The sequence below is a fragment of the Paramormyrops kingsleyae genome, chromosome 19, assembly GCF_048594095.1.
Source record: "Paramormyrops kingsleyae isolate MSU_618 chromosome 19, PKINGS_0.4, whole genome shotgun sequence".
Lineage (NCBI taxonomy): Eukaryota > Metazoa > Chordata > Actinopteri > Osteoglossiformes > Mormyridae > Paramormyrops > Paramormyrops kingsleyae.
Window position 1 is genome coordinate 16,117,444 of NC_132815.1, and position 13,295 is coordinate 16,130,738.

The 13,295-nt window shown below is 41.6% G+C and overlaps 1 protein-coding gene and 1 long non-coding RNA gene across 2 annotated transcripts; one reads left to right on the plus strand and one right to left on the minus strand.

Annotated features, from left to right (window-relative positions):
• Positions 1-3,622: 3,622 nt before the first annotated feature.
• On the minus strand, positions 3,623-10,237 carry tlr5b (toll-like receptor 5b). Its single transcript, XM_023799670.2, has 2 exons — positions 10,052-10,237; positions 3,623-7,527 (listed from the first exon to the last, which is right to left on the minus strand). The coding sequence occupies exon 2, from the start codon at positions 7,518-7,520 to the stop codon at positions 4,914-4,916; it is 2,607 nt and encodes an 868-aa protein (XP_023655438.1). The 5' UTR covers positions 7,521-7,527; positions 10,052-10,237; the 3' UTR covers positions 3,623-4,913.
• Positions 10,238-10,276: 39 nt separating this feature from the next.
• On the plus strand, positions 10,277-13,293 carry LOC111837564 (uncharacterized). The gene is made up of 3 exons (XR_002836680.2): positions 10,277-10,318; positions 12,349-12,439; positions 12,951-13,293. It is a non-coding gene; the product is annotated as an uncharacterized lncRNA (long non-coding RNA).
• The last annotated feature ends 2 nt before the right edge of the window (positions 13,294-13,295 follow it).

Consider the following 13,295-nt stretch of genomic DNA (forward strand, 5'->3'; position numbering starts at 1 on the left):
CTAACCTTTCATACGGTTTCAATCTTAAACATCATGAGTACAAATTATTCTTCATCCAACCTAGTGTATGAATGTTAGATGTAATATATACAAAATTCTCAACTGAACCTCTTGATAGCCTCTTAGTAATATCTACAACATAGTACAGTGTTGAACACAAGCTACCTTTATGGTTTAAAAAAGGCTGCTTCTTCCTTTATCTTCTGGTATTTCTGTAGTAAATCTAAGTGGCTGATTGATGAAGGCATCTTTTTTTTTGTATGTTTTGTTCGGACAAGAATACCTCACCAGACATCCCATAACCACGGAGCCAGGTATGTTAGATTCCCATGTGGCCGATCTGTTCACTTTGTACTGGCAAAGCCATCGGATATGTCAGAGTGCAGAAAGCACCTGTTCCCCAAAGACGACTCCGGTGTCACCCCCTTCCCGGGAGTTTGCGTGAAACGGTAGAAGTTGCGCTTCCCAGACTACATTAATTATGTCCACTCTGCAAAGGATGGAGGATGGAGGATGGACTGTGGGGCCTGAATGATGAGAAAAGCAAAGGGGTAATCCTGATCTGGGAATTCATGGCGGGGGGGGGGGGGGGGGCGTCTGTAGCTTTGAAATTGTGGTTTCCTCCAAGAAGACCGTCAAATCAGGTCAGGGGAGAGAAAGCCCCGTATGTAGAAGAAAATCACTGAACCGCTACATTAAAACCTATATTGTGGGTATTTGTTTACATCAGGGGTGGCCAATATTATCCGCAAAGGGCTGGTGTGTATGTGGGTTTTCGCTGCAAGTCCCTAATTAGATTACTAATTAGAGGACTGATTGGAGTCCTCACACCTGGGTTTGAACAGCTGACCTGTACAGGTTATCCCAAAAACCTGCATACACACCGGCCCTTTGCGGATAAGATAGGCCACCCCTGGTTTAAAGGCTAAGCTCATACATTCCAAATGACACATTTGTAATGAAGTGTACAGGTTAATCTAACACCCACTACACTATATAAGTGGTTTCGCACAGGAGCTCTGGGTTTGTACTTAAGTTTTCTTTACCCAAACATCCTGCTATTTGAGCTGGTTTCGCTTCTCTGGTTTGGGCTGTTGTTCCCCACTGCGGTTCCTAAAATAGACCATCTCAGTGTACTCTCCTCTGCTTTAGAGAACCTTCACCACAGCCTGTGAATAATGACGTGGGTTTTAATTTGGGACAAATATTAGGTACAGTTTCTGACACAACATTTATTATACCTCCTGCAAAGCAAAGCAGCTGCTGCTGTTTGCTTTTGCTCCAAAAATATTACATCTCTCTATCCCTGGTTTCACGACAGACCACAGCTGTATTTACTGTAGAAATATGGAGAATTAGAGGCAGGCTTGTAAAAACAGCATCATATGCTGGGGAACAATCTTTTAATTTTGCTCTTTGTAAATTTTCCTTGCTTCATGATTCGGTTTTTGCATTCTGTGTAAATCATCCTGGCCAATCTATTCATTACAGATCGACGTTTAAAGAGTTCATCAGTTTAAAAAGATGTTCCCCTCTATTATGTCCTTTAAATAAATGAGTAATACAGGTTAATATGGTGGTTCATTTAATCTTGCTATACTCTGTTTGTCAAATAGTGGCATACTTGACGATGAATCTGTGAAATTGTGGGCCTGTCTGTTTTATGTATATCCTGGAAGTGTAAAGTGCCATCCACTACTTTCCCTTAGTTTACCCCTATTTCCTTTTATATACTTTCTGCAAATTTGGCTCGGATTAACGTTCGATCATCAAATTCTGCCTTTGTTTTCCCCAAAACACCAAAAATTTCAACTTTAGGGAAAGAAAAATATGTTTTCGTTACCCATTTAAAGAGGGTTGTCAAGTCGTACTGTTATTAAATCGTGGCTGCCATCTATGTAAATGACAAATGCAGTCAGTTAAATACAGAAAACTATATAAAAATGACTTGATCGTGGATCTGGGGGACAGATTATGGTCATATAACCACCGAAAGGAAGGTAAATGCGATCACTTCAGTTCCGTAGCATTTAACGATGCCAGCATGATTTATAAAAAGATGAGAGGCAGAGGATATGAGCACTGATGAGGGACCCAAACAGATACCCTACTGACTATTTTCGGTAACGACTTTACATTCTACCCAAAGCCACCGCGACCTGCTCTGTATCTGAACAATAAAACGCTTTCGTGTCGTTTCAAATGTTCTGCACTTTTTAAACTTGCTATTAGAGTGGGATTAGGATTTACACTGCATTCCGCTGTGAACAAAAATGTTTAAAACTCGCCATTGTGCGATACAGTCAAGCAGGTAGCCGCAACCGTTACAACGTTCGAGGTAAAATACTTGACGTAGCCTAAAGTTTAGTGCTGCTTGGAAAAAAAATCTTAGAATGACAAGTCTGCCTCCTGGTGGCTACAAGTACTAGAAGTTGAAATTGCTGATTAAGCGAAACTGTAAAACAAGTACGGAAGAGGATTAGGGTCATCATGAAAATATTATTTGAATTCTGACTTTTTTTTTTTTTCAGAATTCTGACATTAAAGTCAGAATTCAAATAATATTTTCATGGTGGCCCTAATCCTCTTCCGTAAACAAGACATGCATCTGTCATGTCCTTAAAATATTTAACTTTTTCTCCTAACATTTGTCGTGAAATCTGACCTATAAAGTTTAAAACTATTTTATGGTGTGTTGTAAAATCTTTACAAAGTAACATTTTCGTGTCTGATAATGATGCTGCAGGTTACGGGGGAGACGTTGGTTGGTACCCATCAGTTAGGAGGCTGATTTGCGTACGTGTAAAAAGGACATATGACTGCTTTCATAAAATAAAACCTTATCACAATGACTTTGTTATTGTACCCAACAGCACAACGAGCTTGGGCTGGCACAAACAGAGCAAATAACACACTGCACGTAATACTTGGCTACTTTGTACATATTGTTCCATATGTGCAAAGTAAAAATGGATAAATATGGTGGTGGGGTGCCTGAGGCTTGGAGTGTCCTTTATTATAGGCACGTAAACAGACTAAAATTAAAATTACATGTTTGAACCCCCCAGTCGGCAAAATCTACTTAGGAAGACCTATCGGTAAGGTTGCCGGACAGCCAATGAAATATATTTCTGGCTGCGGGCCTGCTTTACTGAGAGTCCTTACTTTTAGTTTTCTCTGCCACAGAGCATTTTCCTTGTGGTCTTGACAGAAGTTAAAATGCTCTCAACAGAGCAATGGGAAAAGGACAGTAATCGCTGCTGGACCAAGCTGACTTTCTTTAGTGTGCACAGGAAGTACGACCTCTGTTGTGCTTTCAAGGTCAGTGCCCTGGTATTGTTGGGTCATGAGAGCTCTGTGATGTGGGAGTTTGAAGCTGCAGACCCTCTCCACAGTTGATAAGGATGGGAGTGGGTTCATTGTATCCTCCTGGGTCAGTAATGAGCTCTTTGATCTTGTCCCTGTTTAGTGCCAGGTTGTTCTCTGAACACCATGTCAACAGCCTGTGGACGTCTCTGTAAGCTGACTCGCTTTTATACAAAGACAGTGTAAAGTCTGCCTATTAATCACCCATCCATCCATCCATCCATCCATCCTGCTCAGAGTCAACAGACTTATTAAAATGGGTATTTTAAAATTATATTTTTTGGCAGAATAATAGATGCACCCATCAGAAGTAACAACATGGCTTGTAGATATCATTTAACATGTGTGTGTGATGCAACAATGTCCCAAAACTGCTGGTTCCTTCACAGTCCAACCACCGGCTTTCAGGAAAATCTGCTGTACTACACATTATATAATATACATCGATCAGTCCTAATACTAAAACTACCTGCCTAATATTGTGTTGGTTCCCCTTGTGACGCCAAAACAGCTCTGATCCATCCAGGCACGGACTCCATAAGACCTCTGAAGGTGTCCTGTGGTATCTGGCACCAAGACATTAGCAGCAGATCCTTTATGTCCTGTAAGTTGTGAGGTGAGACCTCCATGGATCTGACTTGTTTGTCCAGCATGTCCCACAGATGCTGATTGGACTGAGATCTCGGGGAATCTGGAGGCCAAGTTAACACCTTGAAGTCTTTTCCATGATCCTCAAACCATTCCTGAACAATTTTTGCAGTGTGGCAGGGAGCATTATCCTGCTGAAAGAGGCCACTGCCATCAGGAAGTGTTGTTGTCATGAAGGGGTGTACTTGGTCTGCCACAATGTTTAGGTAGATGGTGCGTGTCAAAGTAAAATCAACATGGAGATGCTGTAACCCAGTCATCTAGCCATCACAATTTGGTCCTTGTAAAAGCTCAGATCCTTTTGCTTGCCCGTTTCCCTGCTTTCAACACATGATCTTCAAGAACTGAATGTTCACTTGAGTAATATATAATGGCACCCAGTGGTTTTAATGTTATGGCTGATCGGTGTACAAGTCTTCAAAACATATAGGCTTGTAGGCATGTTACATATAACAGTTTGTACAAAAACGCTGCTGATGTGTAACTAGTTTAATCTAAAACTGAATATGAGACTGAGAGCAAAAAACTTTCATTTTAGCAAGGCGCTGTGCAGAAAAATTTCAGTGATGGAAATCTCATTGGGCAGCTGTCATTCAGGAAACAAAAATGGATTTTATATTTTAAAAAAAGCATGTAGGTGTGTAAAAGCAAAATAAAGGTCTGACATCAAATTTCAATCTACAAAATAAAAAGGGGGAGGGAGACACAGTCTTCAAAGTCGGGGCTTCGCCTTTACTTTCGTCTGCAGCTAGTTGTCATTTACCGAGTGTACTTAGTCACTTTAGACACCCTGGAGCGTTTAGACATTCGAGTACTTTTTTCTGAAGTAAAGTCGGATTTTTAAAAATCCAGTCGATTTTTACTAATCAAGGCTAGAATACACGAAGTTAACTAGTCTTCTAGTTAACAATAAAGCTGATATTTTGAAATTCAACAGTATTGTTCTTCTCGACCTTTTCCTCTTTTAAAATCCTTGCTATTAGCTTATCGTAAAACCATTCGATGTCTTGCATATCTTCAGGCCATTCTAAATATACCTTTTTTTGGATATATGTCCTAATGGTCTCGTGTTTCATTAACTTGAATGGTGGGATGCTTCCAACAATGATCATTATGAGAACGTCCCTCAGCTCCTGTAGCGTCCGGCTCTCAGCCAGTTTAAAAGCCTCTATGCACCAGCCGTCCTTCAGGAATTCCTTGGACACAACGCAAACTGTCTTCTTGCTGTACCAGATAGCGTCTCGTATGCTCGATATGTAATCTTCTCCTGGAATAAAATCTCGGGCTTCAAAACAACAGCGAAAGGGGTTGCGATCTGAAAACTGAGAATCGAGCTTCTTCAGTAGCGCAGTCTCCACCCACTTGAAGTCATTGTTGCTGAAGCATAGATAAGCATCGTACTTGGACCCATCCTCCGCGGGGGTCTTCTGATGGCCCTCCAGAACCCTGGCTGTCACCTTCTTGTAGACAGCGAAGAGCTCGCCACGATAATGAGTGTATATGATAGCTGACATGATGAAGCATATCAGAACTGTAGAGAAACCCACAAATAAGCAAAACCTTATTTCTGACATCCACTCTTCCTCATCATATTCACATGAATCTGCGGTTAAGTCAATGATACTATATCCCAATAATTCTTTGGGATATTCACATATCAATTCTTCCTTAGGACTCAGAAATGTCACGTTTGTGTGATTTACCCACAATAAGAAGTCCATCAAATTGCAGTCACAGATAAACCGATTCATACCGAGGTCAAGAAAAATGATGGACTGGAAGCTGCGTGGGTCAGGAGAGCTCAGGATGTTGTGGGAGAGATCGAGAGACTTTAGGCTTTTTGGAAAGGCGTTCTGCGGGAGGTATGTTAAGAAGTTGAAAGACAGGTTCATCTCCCGCAAGGAGGTCAGACCTTCAAAAACTCTGCTTGGGAGAGATCGGAGTAAATTGTGGTTTAAGTAGAGATATAAAAGCTTATCAAAAGTGTGAAAGACATCTATGCAGGCGCCATATTCCCAAACAGTCTGTAACGCATTATTCTGAAGGTCAAGGTACAGCAAATTATTTTCTGCTGGCATTGGCTGCTCCGGTTCACATGATGACAGCATGTTAGAACCCAACAGGATAATCTGAACATAAGGAATTGTGTTAAGGATGGAATACAAATCACTCAGTCTCCTTAATCGGTTTTGTTCCAAGTCAATTAGTAAGGAATTTTTGGAGAAATCAGAAAGACCATATAAGGATGTTAATTTATTATCAGCTAAACTAATTAACTGCAGGCTGGAGATTGGTGCAAGTATGTGGAGAGTATTAACCATGTTTCCTGTGAGATTTAAGATACGCAAGTTGACCAGCCCTTTAAATGATCTGTATGCAAACGCACCAATATGGTTGTATGACAAATCCAATTGAATAAGACCAGGCAGATTGTCAAATGCATAGTCGTAGATCTCACCCATAAGGTTGTAAGAGAGGTTGAGGTGTCGTAAATTTTCAAGTCCGAGAAAAGCATTTCTTTCAATCTGGTTAATTTTATTATTGGCCAACGTGATCCTCTCAGCCTCTCCAAAAGCATGAAATACTGAAAATTCGAGGGAAAAAATTGAATTTCTAGATAAATCCAAGCTCTTAACAGAGCTGTCATTAAGTCCAGAAAATGTTTCATTGTCTGGATCATTCAAATTCTGATGTCCGAAAGACCTGCCCATGATATTTGAGGAGAAAATGAGATTATCGATTTTAGTGCCTGCAACAGCGGTAAAAAATAAACGTGCATTTTCAACAGTCATTCCATTTGATGAGAAGTCCAGCTCAGTGAAAGACAGGCTTCGCAATGGGCTCCCACAGCTCCTCCAATCAAAATTGGGCAGACTCATGTCATTCAGCTGCAGGCTGGACAGTTTAAGCAACTGAAAGTGTTTGTCTTGAAATCCACGTAAATCCTGTTCACAGATGCTGCCAACCCTGTTCAAAGATAGATCTACTATTTTCAGTTTCCTCATATCTTGAAAAAACAGACCAGGTTGGATTTTATGTATTTGGTTCCCATAGAGGTTGAGAGATTCTAAGGATAGCAATGGCTGAAGGTACTGATCTTCTAAAATGGACTCATTTAGGCCATTGTGCATTAAAGACAAGTACTGGAGTCGCACTAATCCCATAAAAGCATGAGGTTCAAGAACAAGCAGCTTGTTGTCTCCTAAATCGAGAATTTTCAAACTGGACAATCTTCTAAAAGTACCTGCCCTGACTTTAAGTATGTTCGTCTTCTGTGACCCAATATACAGTTCTTCAAGCCCTTCCAATCCAAGCAGGGATGTTTCATTGAGTTCACTTATATAATTCACACTCAGATCGACTGCAGTAATACTGGCAGGCAATAATGGAATGTGGTACAACGATTCGCCAACACAGAATGCCCACCGTCCATTAATTAAGCAGCCTGAGGCAGACTCCTTTTCCATGAGACAGATTACAAGAGCAAGGACCAAGTGGCTCCACATTATGTTCCTGAAAAGTAACAAAGAACAAATAATCCATTACACTGTATCCAAGTACAATGGATATTAAAAGTACCACAAATGTAGTGACAATTTTTAAAAAGCGATCCCGATATTGTCTTACTACATACAGTACGTGTAGAGTCACTGAACTTCTGCTTAATTTGGTCTTAAAGAAATTTCTTACATCTTTTGCTTCCCCAAAGGAAATGGTGCTGAACATCTCTGGCATATATAAGTACTGTATACGAGTGGACAAAGTAAAGCACACAACTGATAATATATTAATACCAAGGTCTTAATAAAGAGAGCAACCCTTTACTTTCTGAACAGCATCTGTCCCAGGAATGTCAACATACAAGTCCTGAGCTGAGTATAGTGGGGTATTGTAGTATAAGGTGGAAATGGCCTCATATTTATCAGCTGTTATACAACTATGCAGAGCAATCCTCTGACCTAATGATGGCTGCCCCTCCCATTACAGACTCCCCCCCCCCCCTTGATAATTGGCTACTCATATTGTGGATTAAAATTAATATTGTGGATTCTCCAGATATAAATCCCAGCCGTTGCTCAGGGGCCCGAGTTCTGTGGCCCTTACTAAAGTTCAGGAGTCTTTGTGCATCAGTTGGGTCACAGAGGTGCTGATTCAGCTCTGTGCCCGATTCTGAGGCTGTACTTTGGTCGTGTTTGGCGTCCATCTATCCCCACCTATAAGCTTCGACTCGTGACTGTTGTTCCTCTTTGTTAATGTGCTTATTTCTGTTCGGTATCTGCTCTCATGAGCTTTTAGAACCTTCCCCATAGCACTATAAATAGCTGTGTGTTTTTATGATAGATGAACCTGCAGTTTGGAGACTGACTCTTTGCCTCCTTTGGAGCTCATAACTGCCTTGTGTCACTTTGAAAACTCACATATCGCAGTACTGAGTGCCTGGTCTCTTTCACAGATAACAGACAAGCTGCTAATTGGCATTCAGCCAAATGACTTGCATTTCTGACTGTGTTTGTAATTGTGATTTAGTTACTTCAACAATACTATCCCGTTTCATGCAGCGTTCCTCGTTTCTGTTATTTGAGCACCCCCCCTGTAGGGTGCAGATGGTCAGGAGCTGGGGAGACACCCCGGTTATACATGCCCCCCCACCCCACTTTTGAATGAAAAAATATCAAAACATTGACAATGAAGATTTAGGAATGCTTAATGAACAGAGTTGGATATTTAAATGTTTTAACTCGACGTGGGTTGACCATCATGAACTGCTCACAGGATATGGTTCCTGCAGGGAGTCCACACACACACACACACACACACACACACACACACACATCCCCATGCCTGTACACATGTGTTCCCTCTGTCTCCCTTGAACTCCATTTGTAGCTGGACACAGTAAAGTCCGTGTATTAGCCTGCACATATCATTTTCCACTTCCACGACGAGCTACCCATTTAACGAAGGATAAGTAACTCAGACACTGATTTCGATTTTATTCAAAAACATCTATACTATGCCGCACTTCTGTTTGTGTTTTGCCGCTGCGGGTTTTAGGGCCTGAACAAGTTGAGAACTGATCTGCCCAAGTTGTGCCGGATGCAGTTTTGGTCACAAAGTGGTTTGTAATACTGAAAAAATTTAATATCTATTGTATTTTTTTTCTCCAAGTAGCAAGCAATGTAAGTAGACAAATCCAATTTAACCGATACCGAGCCTATGTTAAATGTGATTATCAAAGTATTTTTTCTGATATATCAAGTAGGCCATTTTATGTTACTGCACCAAAGCTAACGACATCATCGAAGTTTGACCTAACATGAAATTATGCCTGTTAAAGCAATTAATCCACGAAAGTGTGCTTACATAATGTGTGACATTACAGTACGCTGGGGCTCAGTACATTTAAACCTGCAACACATTATAGAGAAGGCTGTCTGTTGTTTAGGCTAATGTCCAATAAGCCATTTATGGTTGATTGGTAACTTCATACCAGACAATAAGGTAACAGTGTATGTATGTTGGCCAGTGTCAATGAAATTGTTTTGTGTATAAAACCATTACCCCAAATCAAGCCAAATGCCTCATCAAGCATGGCTGGATAAACTTAATATATCCTGCAGCCCTGTGCGTAGATGTATGTGTGCGCGCGCGCGTGTGTGTGTGTATAAATAAAATACACATACACAGTATATCCTACCACTATGGATATTAACAGTTACGTTCACATGTCAAACTCCTTTAGCAATTATGGGGTGCTTTTAATCAGGCGGGGCTCGCATTAATTAACTACATCGCCAGTAAATTGTCTTTCTGTTCCACCTAATCGCGCAGTTATACATCAACCCACAGAGCGATTGCTGATCTTACACAGGTGACAGTACGGAGTCGTGGGAATGGCAGCGACGTGCGGCGAAAAGGCACGGAATTAATGGCAAATCCAACACTGTCACGTTTGTTAAAGGTAGTCGGAAACACAGAGACTCATATTACACAGCATCATTCACGTTGCTCATAGGCTGAAATGAAGCTTACTTACCGAAGTTAAAAATAAAAAATAAAAGATTAAAAATCAAATTCGTTCATCTCCATTTCAAACATGCGCACCCTAAAGTCTTCTAAAGTTATTTTTCAGCGAGCTACTAGGCTCTGTACCCTCCCCGGACTGTCCGCCTCTGCTCTTATTTACTGGAGGGGGCTCCTCCCCGGGTTGTGCGTTATTAACGTACCGATTCTTACGTAGCCCTTAGCAAAAGCGTCTAAGCTTCCGGATTCCGCAGCTCTGTTGCAAAACTGCGGTTCTCAGGTTTGTAGAGAGATTTAAATAAGTGTATAGGCCTGCGTCTCCACCGGAGCTACCCCACGTCACACGCCCATGAATTACTTTAGATACTAGATAAATATCAAGTTTTCATTTAAGTACCGATAATTACGTGCATTTTGTTTTTTCACCTTCAAATCATTTAAAATCGTTTCTCTACTCACAGCAACATTTGATAGAACATTTGCTGTGAAGTGTATTAAGTATTTAAATAATATGTATCATGCGCCTGGCCGGGCACAGCCCATGCTATAGATTTACATTTCTGTAGTGCATTTCACAAATGGCAATTTACAAGGAGGACTAAAAAGCAACTAAGCAGTTTAAGAAAGCAATGTTAATTAAACAGGAAGGTATTTAAGTCAGATTTAAAAGTGGAGAATGAAGAATAGTAACTGAGAGGTTGAGAAGAGAATTCCAGAATTTGGGAGCAATGGCATTGAATAACCTACCACCAAAGGTGGATAGTTCAGGTCCAGAAGAGAAAAACTTTACAGCAAGATTTTGTTTCAACCAACCAGTTGAGTACTCTGTGACAGTCATGGTTCGAATTACGGGGGGTACCGATCAAGACCCAGACCCCCCAAAATATACAAAAATAGCAGTTTTTTTGGGGGGGGGGGTGGTCTTAACATTTTTATTTCGTTGTAAAAAAAAAATAATAATAATAAAAAAATAACCTCACCTTGTAGGAAAATTTTATGTAAAACGATTTCAGCCACCCCTAGTGTGGACCGTACCATTTTAACCACCTCGGCGATAGAAGCAGCTTAGCCAGTCTGAATTACTTACCATTGTCCTTCTGAGGCCGGTACAGTCAACGTTAGTTACGTTAACTAGCAAGACAAGCTAAGTTTTCTATTTAAATCAGGCTTATTTGGTGAGGTAAAATCGATCATGGTCATTTTATAAGCCCAATTATTTTAATTTTAGTAGTATTGATTCTGCATTCCACAATTTCATATTTGTGGACATTTTTAGATGTTGTTAAACATAGATTAGATTTTATTCACAGACACATTATGAGGAAAACAAAAGATGGAGACATCAAACACTTTTTTGGTGGTAAAAGAAGAGTAAATAGGAAATATTAGTGTTAAGAGCTACAGAACATTACACCAAAAGTATAGGTGCAGTTTTGCAAACTGTTAATGTGTATGAAGGAAAGTGGTGGTCAGCAGAAGGCAGGAGAGGCACAGGAGCAGGGAGATGGCAGGATGAGGACAGTGTGCAGGCAGTAGGGAGATGGCAGGATGAGGACAGTGAGCAGGCAGCAGGGAGATGGCAGGATGAGGACAGTGTGCAGGCAGTAGGGAGATGGCAGGATGAGGACAGTGTGCAGGCAGCGGGGAGATGGCAGGATGAGGACAGTGTGCAGGCAGCAGGGAGATGGCAGGATGAGGACAGTGTGCAGGAAGATGGCAGGATGAGGACAGTGAGCAGGACCAAGAAGTGAGTTAGAAATTAGGCTGAACTTTAAGATCTACTGTATCATCAAGACAGATATTAGCCTAATAGGCAAATATGTATTTCTGAAGGCTGTTGGAGCTGGGGGGACTGAGAGGGCAGGAATAACAGCAGACTGCTGGACCAGACCAGGCTGTTTGTAACTGTATAGGCTTATTACTTTTACTAGTATACTTCTTCTAGGATAATTCCTGGGAGTTAGCAAAACCAAGTTCTTTTGGATAGGGATAAGGATAATGAGATCTTCTGTATTGATTCTCATTGTGTCACATGTCCAGACCATGACCGTGTGTTACATACATGTTAGTAAACACCCCTGGCGCATCTTGCACTCTTAACATTGATCCTGGTGGCTATTCATATTGACGCGGTAGGGGACCGTAATGGTCATAGAAGTGTTATGAAGGCAGTACCCCCCAATTATGGAGGGGTGATTCACACTCTGGTGACAGTGACTCTTTGTACTCAGTTGGTTGGTTGAAACAAAATCTTGGTCTGGACTTTTACTCTCTGGACCTGAATTTCCCAACTCTGCCTGCCACCCACAGTGAGAGGCCTGGTGCAGGGGACGAGGAGCAGATTACAGCTAGACGACAGCGGTGAGCGAGGGGGCGGGAAAGCGGTCAGGAGGACCCTGAGGTAAGGGGGTGTCAGGCCACATAATGTTTGGAAGGTGAGCAGCAAGAGTTTGCGCATCGTAACTAGTGAGAAATGACTGAAGGTGAGCGATATTACGGAGGTGTTAGAATCCAGTGTGGCTGAGGGACTTGATATGTGATACTCCTGCATTTTTGATGAGGAGGAGGCCTAACACACAGTCTGCAGCTTCACTGCAAGGTGCATACATACACACACACACACCGTCGCACTATTTCTGATTAATAACTTAAATAAATGGGCAAGCATGGCCACTCGGACTAGCTCAGGATTACCGGGGGTCGATTCAGCTTTATTTACAGTTTATTCATTATTTTACAAATGATTTTCTCCCAGAGAGTACAAGTGTACACATCCTGTGTTGTTTGCTGGCCCCCTGTCCAAGTGCATTATGGGATGGGCTACGTCCGAGTGGACAAGCATTGATGGAAAAATACGTCATATATTACACCACATTGAATTAACCTGCTTTCTGTTGTTGTTTGGAAAGTAGTATTGACAAGTCCCACGGCGTGGAAGGGATAAGGAAGCAGCCTGTTCACCGATGAGGAACCAATGGCTGAGTCTTAAGCGGAAAACGACCAGTCAGAGAAGTCAGCAGAAGGACAAGGATGCGGAAATCTTCCCTGTGTGTAACGGTCAGCGGGGTAGCCTCTGATACCGGATGAGCAGCGACTTCCTCTTGGAAAACTTCCAGAATGCTAACATTAATTCTTCTGGGGTTGTGAAGTGTAACATGGGGCAGTGTCCTCAGAGACGGTTTGAGTCAGACAGATGGATCGCAGTGGCTTAGAAACAGGGCCAAAGAATCACAGCGTGGTATTTCCCAGAATTCACT

Bases quoted from the DNA above. Each gene is read 5' to 3' on its own strand.
- tlr5b (XM_023799670.2), bottom strand. From the start codon at position 7,520: ATGTGGAGCCACTTGGTCCTTGCTCTTGTAATCTGTCTCATGGAAAAG.